Source organism: Chaetodon trifascialis, chromosome 2 (genome assembly GCF_039877785.1).
Source record: "Chaetodon trifascialis isolate fChaTrf1 chromosome 2, fChaTrf1.hap1, whole genome shotgun sequence".
In the NCBI taxonomy this organism is placed as follows: domain Eukaryota; kingdom Metazoa; phylum Chordata; class Actinopteri; order Chaetodontiformes; family Chaetodontidae; genus Chaetodon; species Chaetodon trifascialis.
The window spans coordinates 17,537,205-17,554,664 of record NC_092057.1 but is presented as its reverse complement, the minus strand read 5'-3'; the positions used below and the strand labels follow the sequence as shown (position 1 = coordinate 17,554,664).

Here is a 17,460-nt window from a genome sequence, read left to right as displayed (position 1 = left end):
AGCGATCACAGCATGCAGCGAGGGCAATGCAGTGAGGTGAGTGTACAGGCACAACCAAGCTCAGGCACAGAGGGAGAGAGAGTGGAGTTATAAGGGCTTATTTGTTGCGTGAGGATCAGCTGAGAAGACACAGCTGCACACAAACGATGCAGAGATGGAGGCAACACCTTTCAGGTCATAAAGAACCAGATAAAATGGTTCAGATGAAGCAGAGCTTTAGTTCTAAACATGAAGATGAAAAGCCCTGATCCAGAAGGTTTGAGCTGAGTCAAGCACCAATTGTTCATACTTCCCGGCCAATGCAGTACAAACTCTATGGTGGAATAGAAAAAAGTTGACTTTTCATTGGGCTTAGGTCTCACTTTCAAGGTTTTAAACTCACGCTGCCTTATAATAGATGGTAAAAGCTCAAGTGTGAACATTACTCCACAACTCCATGTGCCTTTATTACCCGTGAAAGCTGAAGCAGAAATGTTGGCATGGGAGGAAAATCAGATGACTGAAGGCTGAATGAAGATACCACCAACACGACACTGCAGATGATCAATGGTGCCCTAAACCTTTAAAATAATCCAGATTATGCATTATTCTTAAAGCAGGAGACTGTATTTGTGGAGATTTCTTCCTGTCAGCGTTTTATGCCGACTTATCCCGGACACAGGAGAAGCCTGTTGGTTGTACGAGCATTCAGTCATGATCCAAGAAGAAAAAAAAGTTATTTTAAAAGAATTAAATGTTTAGAGAAAACACAAGATGTGGTGACCCAGGAAATCAAAGGAGAGAAAGAGTGCACAAACTCCACTAGTGGCTGATGAGAAGTTACTTTTTATTGCTCTTGTAGGAGAAAGTCTGCATCTACCCAACCTCCGAGGAGGCCGCAGCTGGAGCTGCTACTGGCTCCTTCTTAAGGACACTTCACTCCGCAGGGCCGATCTGACTCAGGGGGCTTAAACTGCCGCCTTTTCTCAGTCACCTGCTAACATTTTTTGTTTCCTTTCCTCATCAGTGCTGATCATCATCATTGTCCCCATCTTACCTGCTGGCTTTGAAGCCTTTGAGTTTCTGGACAAAGAAGGTCTCGAGAACTTCGGCACACTGGTAGAAGGGTGAGTCACTGGGGTTGTAGTAGCGGCAGTTGTCGAAGATTTTGGTCATGTCCGCTACAAACTCCGTCAGCTTGACATACTCGCGCTTCTGTAACCTCTCCTCCATGGTGGAAAGGTCTGCGAAAAGGGGATTTAAAAAACACATTTAGCTGATGATTGTCTGCACAGTATGTAATGGACATAAAATAAAGAAACCCAATAAATGTAATGAACTCAAAGCAGAAATATCTGGCTTTTCTAATCGACTTTGTTCCACAAATCAGCATGTCTGCTTCAAAGTAATTGCAGCTTATGTGACATGTGTTTGACAGACATTCAAATATGTTTGCTGGGAGCACAGTTCATCACTTTATATGTGACAGCAAAAATCCAAAGCCTCTGCCAGCTTTAACCTCGATCTACTCAGCCTTCCAGATCATTTACTGAGATGTAACCGATCTGTCATTCCTGAGGAGAGCGTCATTAACTGAGCGTCATTTTCGAAGTGTCAAATAAGTGCTTCCAAGTCTAGATTTCCCATTAAAAGGAGCTTTCAGTGTTACTAACTTGGTTAAATCAAGCTAGAAATGGACAAAAGTAAGATTGAGTTAGTGAGGTTTCATATAATGTGCTTTGCTCTGCACAGCGTCCCCTGGGCTGCGTTTTAAACAAACATATCTGACTCTTAACCTCCGTAACCCCCACCCAGCTGGCCAGGGGCTCACAAACCTCATGGTCAATATCAAAGACCTCCTTCTTCTCCGTCATCAGATTTCATCTCGAAACCCTCCAAAAACTACCAACGGCTGCAGCTCCACCAGCCAAATGCTCCTTTTTATTTTTTAAAACCAACAAGGTCTTTTTCTTGCGGTGGAAGGGAGAGGGGAGGCCGAGAGTTTCCAGGACCGGGCCAACAGGAGCTAAGTGTGGGGCTGGTCCCTTTCCGCGGGGAGCCCGGCAGACCCGGACCAGCTCATTAACGGTTTGTTTGTCTGGAAGTTCAAAAAGGCCCTGTTGACGTAAGTCCCCATTTATATGGCTGGTTTGATCTGAGTTGGAGGGCTTCCTCCCTGCTGGCCTCCTGGTGGCTGTGTTTTAAGGTTGAAGATATAGAGACTGGGTGTTACATCCAGTCAGGAGCTGCAGCTTCATAACTGCCAAAAGCAATTACGAAATTAAAACAGCACTCCCTGAGCAATCTTAATATTACAAATAGGGATCCCAATCCATTTCTTGGTAATTCAGTACTGTGTATCTGCTGATTCACGAGAATCTTTACAGTTTCCTACATAGCAGAGCCACAAAGTGCAACACTAAAAGTTTGCCAAACCACAAAAGATATTCAAGTTTGAAGAGCTCTGCATTCAGGAAATATAGTCTGCTTTCCTTTAATAGGTTCCCATAATGTCTTGCATTGTGTCCTTTAGTTGTTTTGTATAATTAGTTCAATAAACAGTGATGCAAAAGAGGAGAGCAAGACATTCTTACATTTGAGAAGACTGAACCAGCAGGTATTTGGTATTCTATGCCCATAAATGACTTGATGGTTATCAAAACCATTGACAAATAAGTCACAAGTCACTCAGATAGATGCTGAGCGCCAAAGCAGCTCTGTTCACTTTGTTTAGCCCTCCCTGTCAATAGAGGAATGATTTTCATTTGTGGTTTAATGGCTCAACACACTGAGTTTAGGAGTTTCCACAAACAAGAACGAACAAGTTTTCAAAATAAAGAAATATATAAAGGCAAACATGAATGAAAACAGGTGAAAGCAAAATAAAAACAGCCTCAAATACTGATGTATGCTGTTGAAAACAGTCACTACCTTAGTACATGCAGTCATTAATAAATGGGCTAAAACATGCAACATTTGTACGGTACTATTAATTTTCATTTCAAAAGGTTATCAATGGGAAAGGGGTCAGTGAATGCAGTCACGCCAGAACATTTAATATGCTCAATGTGTGCACTTATATCGCACTCGATGGCATGAAGAACACAGAAAAGGCTTTGGTCCACAGTTCCTGTCGGCCCAAGTGGGATTGGAGGCTAATTCCTGAGTATTGTAGGAGATGAGGAGCTGGGAAACATTTAATTACAAACCTTGTTGTCAGTATTCACTATTGTGTTTGTGTATGTGGACAAGCTTGCACATTTCCTGTACTCACCCATTGGTTCCTTGATAACCCTGTAGTAGTCCGGGGCATCGTTTGTGTCCACTGGTTCCAGGAATGGCCACGCCATTTTATGTGCCTGTGGAGGAGGGAGGGGCCGAAAAGGAGAGATAAAGAGAGAGACGAGACACTTGAGAAAGCTGAAACCGATGAAGACCAACAAACAGCACCATGAAAATGACACTGGGAGCAGGTGGGTCAACACAGATGTTCTCTCTTGCTTTCTTCCCCACTTCTACCTCTCTCTCCCTCTCTCGCACATACAAAGACCACTGGAGAGAGGAGGAGGAGAAAATGAGAGAGGGAGAGGCAGGAGGAAGAAGAGAAAAGAAAGGGAAGCTAGAAAAAATGCTGAGGCCAGGCAGCTGTCCAAGTAGCGCTCAGGGGAGCCGAACCCATCAGATAAGGTGGACACAGAGGACTTTTGTTTGCTGTTCTTACACTGTAGAGGGGCGACGAGGAACTGTGTTAGAGCTCGGTCTATCGCTTGTAATAAAGCTTCTCAGAATACAGTTGGACTTTATTCAGAGGGTTAACATTGACCAGTGTTTGATTTAAAAGTTCCACAGCACTCATAATATCTTGTTGTTTTCCATCTAGGACGCCCAGTAAGTGAAATCATCCAGCTCGTCTGCAATAACATTTTATGGGACATTTCATGACTACATCACTGTATACTGGAAGCGCATGTGTCCATGCAGCGACAATCACTCTGCTGTTTTACCTGTAAGGAACGCAGAGTTCTCCGCAGGCCCTCGTAGTCCTTGTCAGTGAGCGGCGTGAACACCGTCATGGCGTCCTCCGTCGACTGGCACTGTGGGCACACGTATTCGTCGATGTGGTTGGCCTCGCTCTGCAGGATGCCCACACAGCGACCGTGGTACCAGTTCTGGCACCGGTCACAGCCGATGTAGAACCTGGGAAGGCAGGAAGTACTCAGTGTTACTCGTGATGTCGGAGCCTTTGCATTGGATTTCAATATGCTTTATAAATAAAGGAGTTATTGTAGATCCACACTGATTACTGCTGGCAAGATCTCTGAGAGGTTAGAGACACAAATAAGACATACACACAAAAGCAGAGTGAGGCACACACACACACACACACACACACACACACACACACACACACACACACACACACACACACACACACACACACACACACACACACACTCCCACACACACACACACTCCCACACTCCCACACTCCCACACTCCCGCCGCTCCTTACTGGGACTCGTCGTATGGTGTCTGACAGATGCAGTACAGCTCCTCTGTGCTGCCCTCCTGGCCCCGTTTACACTCCACACAGATGTAGTCGTCCATCTTCTTGGCCTCCTTCTCTGTGATGCCCACACAGTCTCCGTGATACCAGTTGGTACACAGGTCACAGCCAATGTAGAACCTTGAGAGAGAAAAAGGATTGTCAATAATATCTTACAGCAGACACTGACTTGTTTACAGCATGTCAAAAAATATGTTTTATCGTGGTTTTAAAGACACATCAAACTTGATTTGGTTTCTTTTTGATAATTAGGTTGTCATAACTTTAATATGTACTGGAACATTTTCATATAATGATTTCTTTGTTCAATGGAGGCACTGAAATTCCCTCCTTCAGAGTTTTCAGAGATCGTCATCGTCATACTTGGTCTCGTCGTAGGGCGTCTTGCAGATGCAGTACAGCTTGGTGTCCTTCTTGCTCTCCTTAGTGCTCGTCGTCAAGATCATCTTCTTCTTCTTGGACTTGGCTGACGTTGTAGTCTCCCTCTCCTCCTCCCGTTTCCTCTTGTGTGTGGAGGTGACGGCTGTGGTGTGGTGGTGTTGAGAGGTGATGCCGTGTGCGTGTGCCAGAGTATGTTGCTGCTGGTTGTGGGCAGCCTGGGCGGCCTGCTGGGCTGCAGCCTGAGCCCTCTCCTTCTCTCTCCGCATCCGCAACAGGTCCCTCTTTAGCTCTTCCTGAGGGATGCAACATCAGGACAGACGGGGTTAAACAAAGCGATATATATCTTCTTGAGGTTTCAACCTCCTTGTTCTGATAATGCATACATTATTCGAAAGGACAGATTTCTTCCTCATTGTTACGGTGTTTGCCCCTGCAACAGTCCCTCCCCTCATACCTGGGCCTCTAGCTGCAGCTCCTTGTCGAGAAGCGCCCGCTTCTTCAGGATCTCCATCTTGAGGCTCTCTTTGTGCCGGTAAAGGAGCGAGGACAGCTTGCTGGCGTTCGCCAATCTCCTCTTGGCCTCCACCACCTCCTCCTTCTTCCTCTTCTTGGCTGCTTGCCTCTCATCCTTGTCTATCCGGTCCAGGATGTACTTCATCACCTGGTTGCATACGATCATCCTGGACAGTCACAGACAGGAGAGGGAAAGATGGGAAAGGAGATAATTACATACTTATAATCTCCTGACCTTTCAGGATCATGGATGAATATTGTATAGAATAGTAAAGTACTGTATATTGAGGATGAATAGCCACTTGAATACCATAGAAAACTGTGTGGTTTTGCCTAAAATCACAGCTTAAGAAAAAGTCCTATTAATCTAATGAGGACCCATGTGAAAAAAGGGCTGGGGCTGAATTTTTAAAAGGCATAAAATTCACATAACAGCCCTGCTGAGAGAGAAGGATAAAAGAGCAGGGAGGGAAAGGATTATCACATATCTGAATCTTGAATTCAGAGTCAGTCCAGTCGAAGTCACAGAGGAAGAACGTTATCCCTCTGACACACCAGTGGGCAGGAGTATTAATCCAAACAATGCTTCAATGTTTCAGAAAGTACAACCTGCATGGCTGTTGGCTACTTCAAAAATGGGAACATCTAACTTTCCACATGTAAGAAATGGCAGTGCGTGTCAACGAACAATGAGAGCATTTCTCTCAACGCGAATCCTTGAGGCATTCTGGTGGCTCAGTTGTGTAAACCATGTAACTACAAAGTCCTGGACTTGCATCCCATGTCTATCTAGCTCTAAATCTTTCCTTTCTCTGGTGTAAACTATCAAATAAGGGCTAAAACACAAAAACAAAATGTTGAAATACCAAACTCTTAGCTTTTCCCAACAACTTCCACTTGTACTGCTTGGAAACGCCTCAGGGGGCAGACGGTTACATGACTTAACAAACCGAAGACACAATCAAACAACATTGCCTTTAAAAAATGTGAACCTAACATGGCTCCTTCCTAAAAGCGGTGCAGTTGTGTCATCATCCCTATGAGAACCAAACAGTCGTGTTACCAGGCCACGTGTCTTACAGATGTTAGAGGGGTATTTGGTTGTCCCGTGTTTATTTGTACGAGACTACGCTTCAGTAGCAGGGGAGTGGAGCCGAGGGTTGGAGGAGAGGTATGGTGAGAGATGGACAGATAGAGGAGTTCTGAGAAGCCACGCTGCTCTTGTAAACATGGGAAAGGTCACAGCCAATCAAAATGCACATGGGGATTCAGGGTCATGTGTAGGGTCCTATACTTTGTAATGATATACCTTCCTGCACATCAAGAGGAAGTACAAGAAACATGAAGCAAAAAAGAAGAAAAAAATCTCCACAAACATTCTTTTCAAACTGAATATCAGCATATGCAGAAAAATCAAGATAATTTATGGCTCTGTTTACATGGTGTGTTCACTTGTGTTCGCTAACATTCGCAACTGACATCGAAAACTGTTCAGCAACTGAATGCAGCGTTCAGTGCATGCTTGTGCAAATAACACAGGAAACACGGCTGCTGAGGTCGAAGATGGGCTGGGGTCCCTGCAGCGTGTACACTGAAAACACTTGCTGCAAACGTGGCACGGAAAGTGGAGAAGATGAACAGAATGGGACACAAATACGCGCGGGCGGATGTCGGAGTTCGAGGTTATTGCTACAAAGTGATGTTTTGAAGGAAAAGCGAGAGAAAAGGATGACATGAAGAAATGGAAAAAGGATGAAAAATAAGCAGAGAGACAGACAACAGACAGAGCTGCTGTAGTGATGTCACAGCTGTCTGGGTTTGGTATTTCAGGTTTGTGTGAATGGGCACAGTGTTGACACACCTTCTGTGGACATAAACACATGGTTGTCACGGTCAGCTGTAGGTCAGAGTATAATCTATCCACAGTATATACAACAGGAGGGAAGCCTTTCCAAACATTCCACTTTTATTCTATAGATTTTATTTTTGTTCTTATAGTTGTAGTAGTCCTAACTCTGCTTGCTGCTCTGCATCGGTATCTGAGAATTCCCCCAGATATAAAGAAAAAAAAGATGATTTTTATCTCAATTATTTTGCCGAATAATGCCAGACCAATAGGCTTTTATGCAGAGGGTTACAACATCCCTACAAATCTTTGTAGAGCTGGAAGGGCTTTGTGTGATTTTATTGTACAACTCCTCTCATTTATAAAAGGGATGTCTTTGTGTTCTTGCTTGTCAGGGTCACAGTGAGTACATGCAGCTGTTGGTGGTTACACACCCAAACGTTCCCATGCTGCATTGTGCCTCCCAATATGGTGTTGGACAGAAGCCAGGAGCAGAGAAGATGGTGTATAGACTACTCTGACGATGTCACAGTTCCATATGATCACAACATGGACACATAAGAAGGCGGTGATTCAAAGAAGAAGACCTGTCTTGCACATAATGACCCTAAGCATAATTCTTGTGCAGTTTTTTCCATTTCTATGATGCATAATGTCATTTCGAAAACAACTTGACACAGCACGCTCAGACTGACTAGTGAGAAAATCCTTCCAATGACCCAGAACAACTTCCAAAATGACCACTGACTACATGCAAAATGTCCTTCCTGTATTTTCACACAGATGGTAACGAATTCTGGACACAAACCTCTGATTCTCTTCTCTCTCCGCAGGCGTCATGGTCTTCTTCTGTTTCAGGTGCTCGATCACGGCGTTCTGCTTCATCACCACCTGAAACACACAGTGCATCAAGATCTTAGACAAAAGCCACGTTTTAAAAACAGAACAGAGACAGTTACTCTGCCAAAATCAACACACACTTGCTTCATCATCATCGTGAAGCCTTTAGCATTTCAATAATCACGCACTCAAAGTTAAGCTAATCAATATGGTGCATATTACTGTTTTTTTTTTTTTTTTTTAAATCTAAATGGCAGAAAATCCATCATAGCAGACATTTATGGTCCAAGTCCAAAAGGTTTTTTTGTGGAGCTCATTGAGGGGAGTGGCCTTTCCAAAACTGAAATTTTCTTCCTTATTTACCGTGTCACCACCTGGCTGATTGGGCTCATATTTCTTGGGAAGCACATACAAATCCTTCCCAGTCAGCAGGACAAGTTTCATGTTTCTAGTTCAGTCCAGGTCATGGCAATTTGAGCTGTTGTGGCATAATAATAATAATAATAATAATAATAATAATAATAATAATAATAATGAAAACAGCTAAAAAAAACAATAAAAAAATAATCTTGATTCATCAACCCTTTGCGACTTTAGTGATATGTAATGTGTACAACCAGTATCTATAAGGATGGATTTTTATTCAATGTGACCAGGCAAATACACGCACGCACGCCCGCCCGCCCGCACGCACGCACGCACGCACGCACGCACGCACGCACGCACGCACGCACGCACGCACGCAATAGTAGTAGTAGTGGAAGTATTAAGCCCAACAAACAGAAATGAGGCCTGAGATGTAAAAATAAACCTGGTCTTAGTGGAGCGCTGGAGGATGGTGACTGTTTATGTACTGATGGCAGGGAAAGAGATGGATGACCCGGCAATGATGGTGATGCCTGAGCACACTCACACACACACCTGTTTCTGAATGATGTCGCTCTGGCTGGCTGCGTTGAGGGCTTGCTCTCTCTTGGCCTCTGCGGCTTGTCTCTTCTTCTGCTGCTGTTGCTCTCTGAGCTGCTGGATCCTCTGCAGCTGCTCCTGGACAGAAGCTGCCTGGATGGTCACTACGTTCCCAATCTGTGCAGACAGCATAGTGAGATAAGGTATATGATTTTGAACATGCTCGTCTAAATGTGGAAAGCAGTCATGATCAATCAATTTCACTCAATAATGCTGCATTTGTGTCATTTCAAAAAACAAAATTCTGGTCTTCTGACTGTTTTCCTCAATGTTTTTCTTTTCTTAGATCAAAACCCCTCAGCAAGGTCCTTAGCAAGGTGGTTGAGCTGCCTTACCTGTCCTCCCTGAGCTGAGGTGGTCCCGGTCTGTTGTATCTGGATAGGAAGCTGCAGTTTGATGTGCTGTGGCAGAGAGCCTCCACCCTGCTGGGCCTGCAGCTGGGCCAACACCTGCAGTCACAACACAGAAGATACACATTCTTAACAAAGCTGAAAAGAAAACCAGGGTCTTGTTTATACATTTATATTAAATATCTGTTTAGCTTACTCAGATCAATCTGACAGCTACATTACGGGCACCCTTAATTTAATAAGGCTACATAGATTAAATTAGCAGTTCACTGAATCACAACCCTGTTTCCAGAAAAGTTGGGATGCTGTGGAAAATGTAAATAGAAACAGAATGTGATAATTTGCAAAACACTGAAACCCCACACTGAAAAGATTCAGAGAATCTGAAGAAATCTCTGTTTGCAAGGGACGAGGCCGAAAACTAACACTGGATGGCCGTGATCTTTGGCCCTCAGATGGCACTGCATTGAAAACAGACACAATTCTGTAGTGGACATCACTGCATGGGCTCATGAACGTTTCCAAAAACCATCGTCTGTGAACACAGTTTGTCGCTGCATCCACAAATCCAAGTTGAAACTCCACCATAAGAGGAAACCGTATATAAACCAGACCCAGAAACGCTGCTGCTGCTCATTTAAGGTGGACTGAGGCGAAGTAGAAAACTGTGGTGTAACAAGTCAAAATGTGAAATTCTTTTTCGAAATCATGGACGCTGCGTCCTCCGGGCTAAGGAGGAGAGGGTCCACTCTACTTGTTGTCAGTGCACAGTTCAAAAGCCAGCATCCATGATGGTATGGGGGTGCATTAGTGCACATGGCATGGCTAACCCGCACATCTGTGAAGGCGCCATTAATGCTGAACGATATTTACAGGTTCTGGAGCAACACATGCTGCAAGTAGGCAACATTTTTTTCAAGAAGGTCTCGGTTATTTCAGTAAGACAATGTCAACCCATATTCAGCACATACACAAACAGCATGGCTCTGTAGGGTGTGTGGGTGCTAGACTGACGTGCCTGAAGTCCTCACCTGTCACCCATTGAAAATATTTGGTGCATTATGGAACATAAAATAGGACAAAGGAGTCCCTGAACTGTTGGACAGCAGAAATTGGACATGGCTAACGTTACAGTACCGATCACTATGTCTCTTTGCTAATCATACCTGTACCTGCTGCTGTAGTCCAGACATGCTGATGAGCTGGGGGGTCTGCTGCAGTTGCAGCTGGGCAGTTCCTCCCTGTGTTTTCACCTGCAGCGAGGTGGGAGACTGGATGGGCATGTGAGCCTGTGTCTTAGGAGGTAACTGGCCCTGCGGGGTGGCTGAGGAAGGGGTGCTGGTGGTGGCCAATGGGGTCGCCCCTGCCTGGACGGGGGCCGCAGCCTGCTGGGCGGGCTGGGCTGGGGTTTTGGTGGAGGTGGAGTTGGGCTGGCTGGCAACTGTGGTGGCTGGAGAGAGAGGGGGAGGAGGGTCAGAGATGAGCAAGAGTGGATGTCATCATAAAAATGTCCCCTTTGAAACATGACAGACATCGCAACGACTCTAAGACAGGAATTGAACTCAGAGCATTTGTGCATTTATCTGTAGCAAAAGGACACTGCAATGTTTTCTAATGTAGTTCTACATTCAAGAGTCTATTGACTGGAAATCAGAAAGTAGAACCAGACTGAGTAGAAAAACAATAAATTCGCATTTAATTTTCATAATTATTTACATGTGTTTGACTTAAAGTTCCTGGGCAAATAAAAAAAACAAATCTGTCCCATAGTGCACGTCTGTCAAGTCATCCATGCTTGTTTCTTATTGTACCTGTGCTTGATGTGGGTGTGGCAGCCGAGGCCAAGGGGGTGAAGAGGAAGCGCTGAACCTGGCCGTTGGGCAGCGCTGCCTGCATAAGCTGCTGGCCGGGTCCTGGGATGACGGTGACCCCTTGAGGTATGATTTGCAGCTGCCCGGTGGTCTGGCCCTGGCCTTGAACCATCACCGTCAGAGCCTGTTGGGTTCCACCAACACCAGCGTGTCGATCCACACCTGACGCAGCCTGCTGCTTCTATGGGGAGCAGAGAAGAGAGGGGAAGGCTCGTTAGAAGGTGAATCACAGTGCACAGTCCAATCTAAACCACAATAAATTGCCTGCGATAAAAAACTGGATCCATCCCAATATCCAAAGATATATTAATTCATTTTAGTAATTCCATTTTCCCCAACAAAATCTCAAACCTTGTGACAAATTATTGAAGATTGTCTTGCTTTAATTTGGAAACATTGTGCCAAACTCCTGATTTTTCATTTTTATAGATGTCATCTGATAAGAGGCGCTCTCTCTCTCTGTGAACTGTCTGTCCTGAGGTTTCTCCCAGTGTCCATGTGTTCTTAAGTTTTTGGAGAGTTTCTCTCCTGCCTTCTTAGAGAACTTCAGCTGGGTCATGAACCCTTTTTAGTATGTTGTCGTAAGCCAATTAAACCATTCTATGTGATCCTGGGCCTGACATTTTACAGTTAAGATCATACATTTGACATTTCTGTGGAGAGTCTGAACAGTTTACCATAAAATAAAACATGATCAATTAAAAAATCTTATTATTTTCCACGTCTGAATGTCTTCCCTCTTATTGTAATCAACAGAGAAACCGGATGTCATTGTCATTTGGATGGTGTTCATTTCAAGCCCTGCACACAGGTTGACACGGGACATCTTGGAGTCACTAACCTGTGTGAGCTGGGTGAGCTGCGCCAGGGTGAGTTTCACCTGGCCTTGCCCCTGCGTCCGTGGCGTGCCTGGTGGTGTTTGGCCTGCCGCCTGTCCTGCTGTGGTGGGGCTGGCCGCCCCCTGACCAGTGACCGTGGCGACGGGGCTGGCGCCAGATATTGCCGTGGAAACTGCCTGGCCACGAATGATTTGCGTCACTACTTGCTGTCCACCCTGACCTGGAAGAGAAAAGTGTACAGAGATGGCAATTTTAACAAGACCCTCACACAGGGACGGTGTGCAGAAAATGTCCTCATGAAGAGTTTGATACCTTGCTGGACCACGAGGGGAGTTCGGAGTATCGTCTTTCCCATTGGTCCCGTCTGCTGGATTGGTGTTCGGATCACTGTCATTCCTGGCCGGATCTGACCACCAGCTGCCAGAACCTAGTAGATAGAGGGAAAACAGCAAAACTATATCGACTACAGTTGTAACCACATAAAGGATGAACAAATTGATGACATAAAAACACCTCCATGAACACTTCACAGGCAGAAGTACCTGCTGCTGGGACGCTGGCGTGTTGGGCCTGATGTTGAGCGTGGTGGTGCGGGGCTGGAATGTGGTGTAGGTCTGTGCACCACCTGCTGTGCTGGATGGAATGATTCCCAGCACTTTCTGCTGAACCACACCTGCAGAGAAAGGAGAAACAGAAAGACACCAGAGTGAACAACTGAGAAGAAATGAGGGGAGAAAGGCGAGAGGAGAGGGGTGGGGTGAGGATGAGGTTTCCTGGCAGGCAGTTTGTCGATTCAGTCAAGACAAAATCATAACTGGTAGAAAGGTGAAGACAAGGAGGAACGCTTTAAGTCATGACATGAATGGTATGGAGGAAAAAGCTGTTTTAAGTGTGAAAGAGTTACGCATGTTCGAAGTTTGAAGAAATGGACAGAGTTCAGATTATAAGTATGATATGTCAGAACTGGCCACCTGTCAAAGGTCGCTCCAAACAAATACGACAGCATATCTCCAGAGTGACTGCTAACTGCTGCTCACTATACTCTTTGTTTTAGCTATTTTTGGCTGTAGCTATTAGTTGTTGTTAGCTAGTCATCTCAGTTAGCCAGCCAGTTAGTGATTCTATCAGCTGACTCAAGTCTGTCCAGACTGAGAGCTAGGAGCCCTGGGGGACTGTGGGTGTTTACAGTGTGGGTATCAGGAGCGGGCTCAGCAGCCTCCCAGTAAAGGTGGCCGGACCGGGACCAAACACAGCCTCTGAGACCAAAGGAGGCCAGTTTGATGACAGGGAATATGATAATTATTATTGTAATTTCGACATATCATCAAAACCTCGTAGTCATATTTTTTGCTCATTTAAATGATTACATAAATATTGAATATTGCACATTTAAAGATACAATTTGAGACCGCTTGTTACATTTTTACAGATTTTAGGGAGATAATATGTATTTGTCAAATATCTGGCTTTTACTAAATCTAACACAACAAAAATCTTACAATATTCAAACATCCCAAAATACAATTACTGATATGAAGCAGTGGTTGCATGTTTGCAAGTTACAAGGGAGCAGTTGCACCAAAGTCCATTGACACAACTCAGTACATTATTTGTGGGCTTCTCTCCCTGCTGGATGCCAACCTTTTGATCACAGCAATGGTAAATATTACTTGAGCAGATAAACAAAATCTTCAAAGGCTCACTGAAAGCTTAGTTGGGTTTCCCCCAACATACCTGAACTCCCTCATACATTATGCATGAATTCAGATCCTACGTTTTTTTTTTTTACTTCCATCTGACAAAGGGAGCGTTTCATATTTGTTCACCGGACTCTGTGCCCTAATGAGCTCACGTGAAGACGGTGGCAGAAATGGAAACCATGAGTGGCGCTCTTTTTCCTCTGCCGCTGCTGCCTTCTTGCTGTGGTTTTTCGACCGCAACCGAGCAGGTAAACCTATACATCAAGGGTTTCCCTCTTCAAACGTCGATGTTAAACCCGGTCGTAAGACCAGGGGTGTAGCTGCTCTGGTCACACACATCAAACAGGCTTTTCTATGGAGTGGCTGTTTAAAGAGGTCGGGGAGTTGGGACTCCTGTGAGTGGAGAGGTACACTTTTATTTAAAAAGACGGAGGGAAAAAAAGGAAAACGGAATCCCGCCATAGAGGGCTACCTGTCTGGGATGCAGACCTCAGGGTAAACTTGTTTTCCTGCCTAACTTCCTTAAGCCCTTCCAAAACAAACAGGGCGCCCAAACAGTGAAATCAAACAGTCATGCTGGATAAATACACATGTCCATTAAATAGTTACACTCCACCTGAACTTAGTTTCTCCTTCATGGTGACTTCAAAGGTAAGACAAATCACTTTCTTTGTATCCTTGGTGAATATCATCCTCTTTATCTGGTGATTGCTATGTTTTATTTAAGCAGGTCTGTATCAAACATGTACTGTATACTGAGATGCTGTTTTTCCCATATTCATTATGGGCATTTTCTACTTTTATTTGATAGTGACAGATGAAGAGGCAGACAGGAAACTGGCAGAGAGAGGGGTGTGACATGCAAGGAAGGTCAAACTGGCGAGTGTATTGACCATGCGGCTTACGCTGAAACCTTTTGGCTACCATGGTGCTCCACTGAGATGCTGTTTTAATGGCATCATGAAAAGAAAGATCTAGGAAAAGGGGGTGCAGAGTTATTGCTAAGGCTTCAAAAACATGGTTTAAAGGTTGTTTTGAGCCCATCCTGTGCTCTCTGTGTTTTTCACTGAAGCATATTTTCAACCTGAAATGTCGCATTTTAATTTAAAAAATACACCTTGTGTATAGAGTCAAGTGGCTGATTTTATGAATGCCAATCTGACCTATATAAGCCAGCTGAGAGCTGTCAGCAGCTTTAATGGAGCATGTCAACATGACAGACCACCTCTACTGACTGTTGAGCAATATCCATCATCTAATAATTGGACAGGACCACAGACAAGCCAGGCGGTGCTCAGCACAAACCATTGCCTCATCTGTGGTGTCAATATTGACATTTCAAACAGCTGAAAAGCACCTAATTTAAGATAGTACAATCCCAAATCCACAGTCTGGATTTAGAACCTCAGACTACACAAGTCTACCATCCCAAAAACCATCCGACCAAAATAACAACTTTCTATTAGATTACCATGCCGACAGAACACAACCAGACATGATGTGCCTCACCAAACTAAGCTGCTGACTCATGAAGTTGGGCACATAGTGGGGACCACAATGGGGTTGGTGCAGACCAGGCTGCCACAGGGAGCGACTGGCTGCTTCTGAAATAGTAGCACCTTTTACATTCGTTCAGCTACAACCAGATGGAACAAAAAGCTCACCTGGAGCACAAGCACACTCTTACAGCTGGACTAAACTAACCCAAACTTAACAATGCAGTATGTGTTCATTTATTTACCTCTCCTCCTCCTCATATCCCCTCCCTCTTCCTCTATTGCTCAGAAAGTCGCATCTTGAGTTGCATTGGCGAATGTGAGCACAACGTTCACTCTCCTTTTCAGTTTCTGGTCTCCACCAACTGCTGAGGGAAATATCCTTCTCTTTAGCTGCAAATCCACAAAGCATGTTCACCAGCTAGCTGCAAACTTTGTCTGTCTGCCGTTTGGGGGTGAGCAGGGAGTCTGCAGAGGGTTCATTTGAGTTCTTCACTGAAAACTACCTGCCTACTGTGTGTAAAACCCGCACTATGAGAGCGGTGGGAGTGAACCAAAACACTGATGGTGGCCAGAAAAGCAAAACAATGAGCAGAAATTATTTCAATTTAGATAGATATGGTTTGATAAATATGACACAATGTTAATGGGTACTAAAAGAAAAAGGGAAAACAGAGGAAAGCTAACAGTTGGAGCAAATCAGGGATGTGAGCGATAATTCTGAGATGTGGAACCACGTTAATGAAGTGCTTCAAATGCATGTAAACATGGCTGCATTAGGACCACGGTCAAATTAACTGTGACAGCTGTGTGACTGATTCAGTGATATAGCCAATACGTTTAATAGAGACCAGCATCCGAACACCTGAGCCCTGATGGTCTGTGTGCTTGGCGCACTGACAGTGGCAATCAAGGACAGAGGAATGTCTGATTTGTGTCTAATTTCCCGACTTCTAAATATTTTGGCCTGCGGTAGCTGGCGTCAACAACATTTCAAAAGAGTGAAGACAGACTCAGTCCTTCTCGAGCGCTGTGTGCGTGGTTGGCACGCTAGCTTGCTTACAATGGCATCCAATTAATGAGCCAGATCTAATTTGGCTCCTTTGACACATTTGAAATATCTCAGCTTTAGGGCCCGGTAGGAAGCAAGGAAAACGCAAACATGCATGCATCCTGAAGCGGTGATGGATGGAGAGAAGAAATATCTACGCCGAATAAACGTAACTTGTGACCTCCGTCCGCCTCCGAGGTGTGATTTATTAAAACCCGCCGTACCTCCTTGTGAAGTTGGTACGTTGACTGTGACGATCTTGCTGTTGGCGGGAAGCGGCAGCTTGGTGGTCACTACCTTTCCACCCACCGAGGTTCCCGTAATCTGGAAAGTGTGCCCACCAGATGTGGCCACGGTGGTCTCCGTGCCCGCTCCTAATGAAGCAAACCAGCAAAACCAAAAATGACAACAAATACTGTTGCTAATGTAAATCAATAATAAACGTAATTTTTAAACACAGATATACAGGTGAAATGTTTGAGCCTTTGAGCACATAACAGAACAATGTGTGGTTAAACAATGACAGATTATACCTCAAAGTTACATTTAAGGGTGAAAGGTGTCTCTCTTGTGAACTTGTGTGTTATGATTTGTTCCGATATGCTCTTTCCTTTATTTAAGGAAGAATAAATGCAAACTGTACTGAAACTGGCTGTCAGTACCTTGTGTGCTTTGACCCTGCTTGACCCAGGTGGCGAATGACTGCTGGAAGTTCTTGTTCTGCTGGAATGTGACGGGGGTGCCCATCTTGGTGGACAGTACCACCTTGGTGCTGGGGGTGCCCTGGCCTGACAGTGAGCCGACGATGACTTTGGGTGTGGCCGCAGGTGTCGCGGGAGTCCCTGGCGGGGTAGCTGTGACTCCGCCTGGTTTCTGGTCCAGACGTTTCTGCGATGATATACAAGTCAGTGAGTACATGAATTCATAAATCAGCTGTGAGCTATCATGATGGTTAGACTAGCATAGATTGGGATGTTTGGGAGTTAGCTGCCTCGCCAAATCACTAGAAATGAATACGTCATCTGTTGTGTTGGTCCAGTTATCACACACTGCTTGAAAAA

The 17,460-nt window shown here is 44.8% G+C and overlaps 2 protein-coding genes across 7 annotated transcripts in view; one reads left to right on the top strand and one right to left on the bottom strand.

Annotated features, from left to right (window-relative positions):
- Window positions 1–17,460, top strand: part of LOC139337564 (histone H2AX-like) — a 238,104-nt gene that overhangs the window by 165,833 nt on the left and 54,811 nt on the right. The window lies entirely within an intron of this gene.
- The window catches only part of LOC139337488 (nucleosome-remodeling factor subunit BPTF-like), a 43,943-nt gene that overhangs the window by 3,582 nt on the left and 22,901 nt on the right, over window positions 1–17,460 (bottom strand). For 4 of the 6 annotated variants that reach the window (XM_070972088.1, XM_070972104.1, XM_070972129.1 and 1 more), the window contains 16 exons: window positions 17,062–17,287; window positions 16,624–16,773; window positions 12,695–12,825; window positions 12,465–12,579; window positions 12,155–12,372; window positions 11,254–11,494; window positions 10,609–10,892; window positions 9,428–9,541; window positions 9,048–9,209; window positions 8,095–8,177; window positions 5,382–5,607; window positions 4,910–5,220; window positions 4,493–4,666; window positions 3,984–4,176; window positions 3,254–3,338; window positions 1,037–1,223 (listed from right to left, as the gene is read on the bottom strand). In XM_070972088.1, coding sequence (XP_070828189.1) covers window positions 1,037–1,223; window positions 3,254–3,338; window positions 3,984–4,176; window positions 4,493–4,666; window positions 4,910–5,220; window positions 5,382–5,607; window positions 8,095–8,177; window positions 9,048–9,209; window positions 9,428–9,541; window positions 10,609–10,892; window positions 11,254–11,494; window positions 12,155–12,372; window positions 12,465–12,579; window positions 12,695–12,825; window positions 16,624–16,773; window positions 17,062–17,287 — 2,900 coding nt within the window. The remainder of the gene's footprint in view (window positions 1–1,036; window positions 1,224–3,253; window positions 3,339–3,983; window positions 4,177–4,492; window positions 4,667–4,909; window positions 5,221–5,381; window positions 5,608–8,094; window positions 8,178–9,047; window positions 9,210–9,427; window positions 9,542–10,608; window positions 10,893–11,253; window positions 11,495–12,154; window positions 12,373–12,464; window positions 12,580–12,694; window positions 12,826–16,623; window positions 16,774–17,061; window positions 17,288–17,460) is intronic. The other 2 variants (XM_070972096.1, XM_070972121.1) reach the window with 1 other exon arrangement.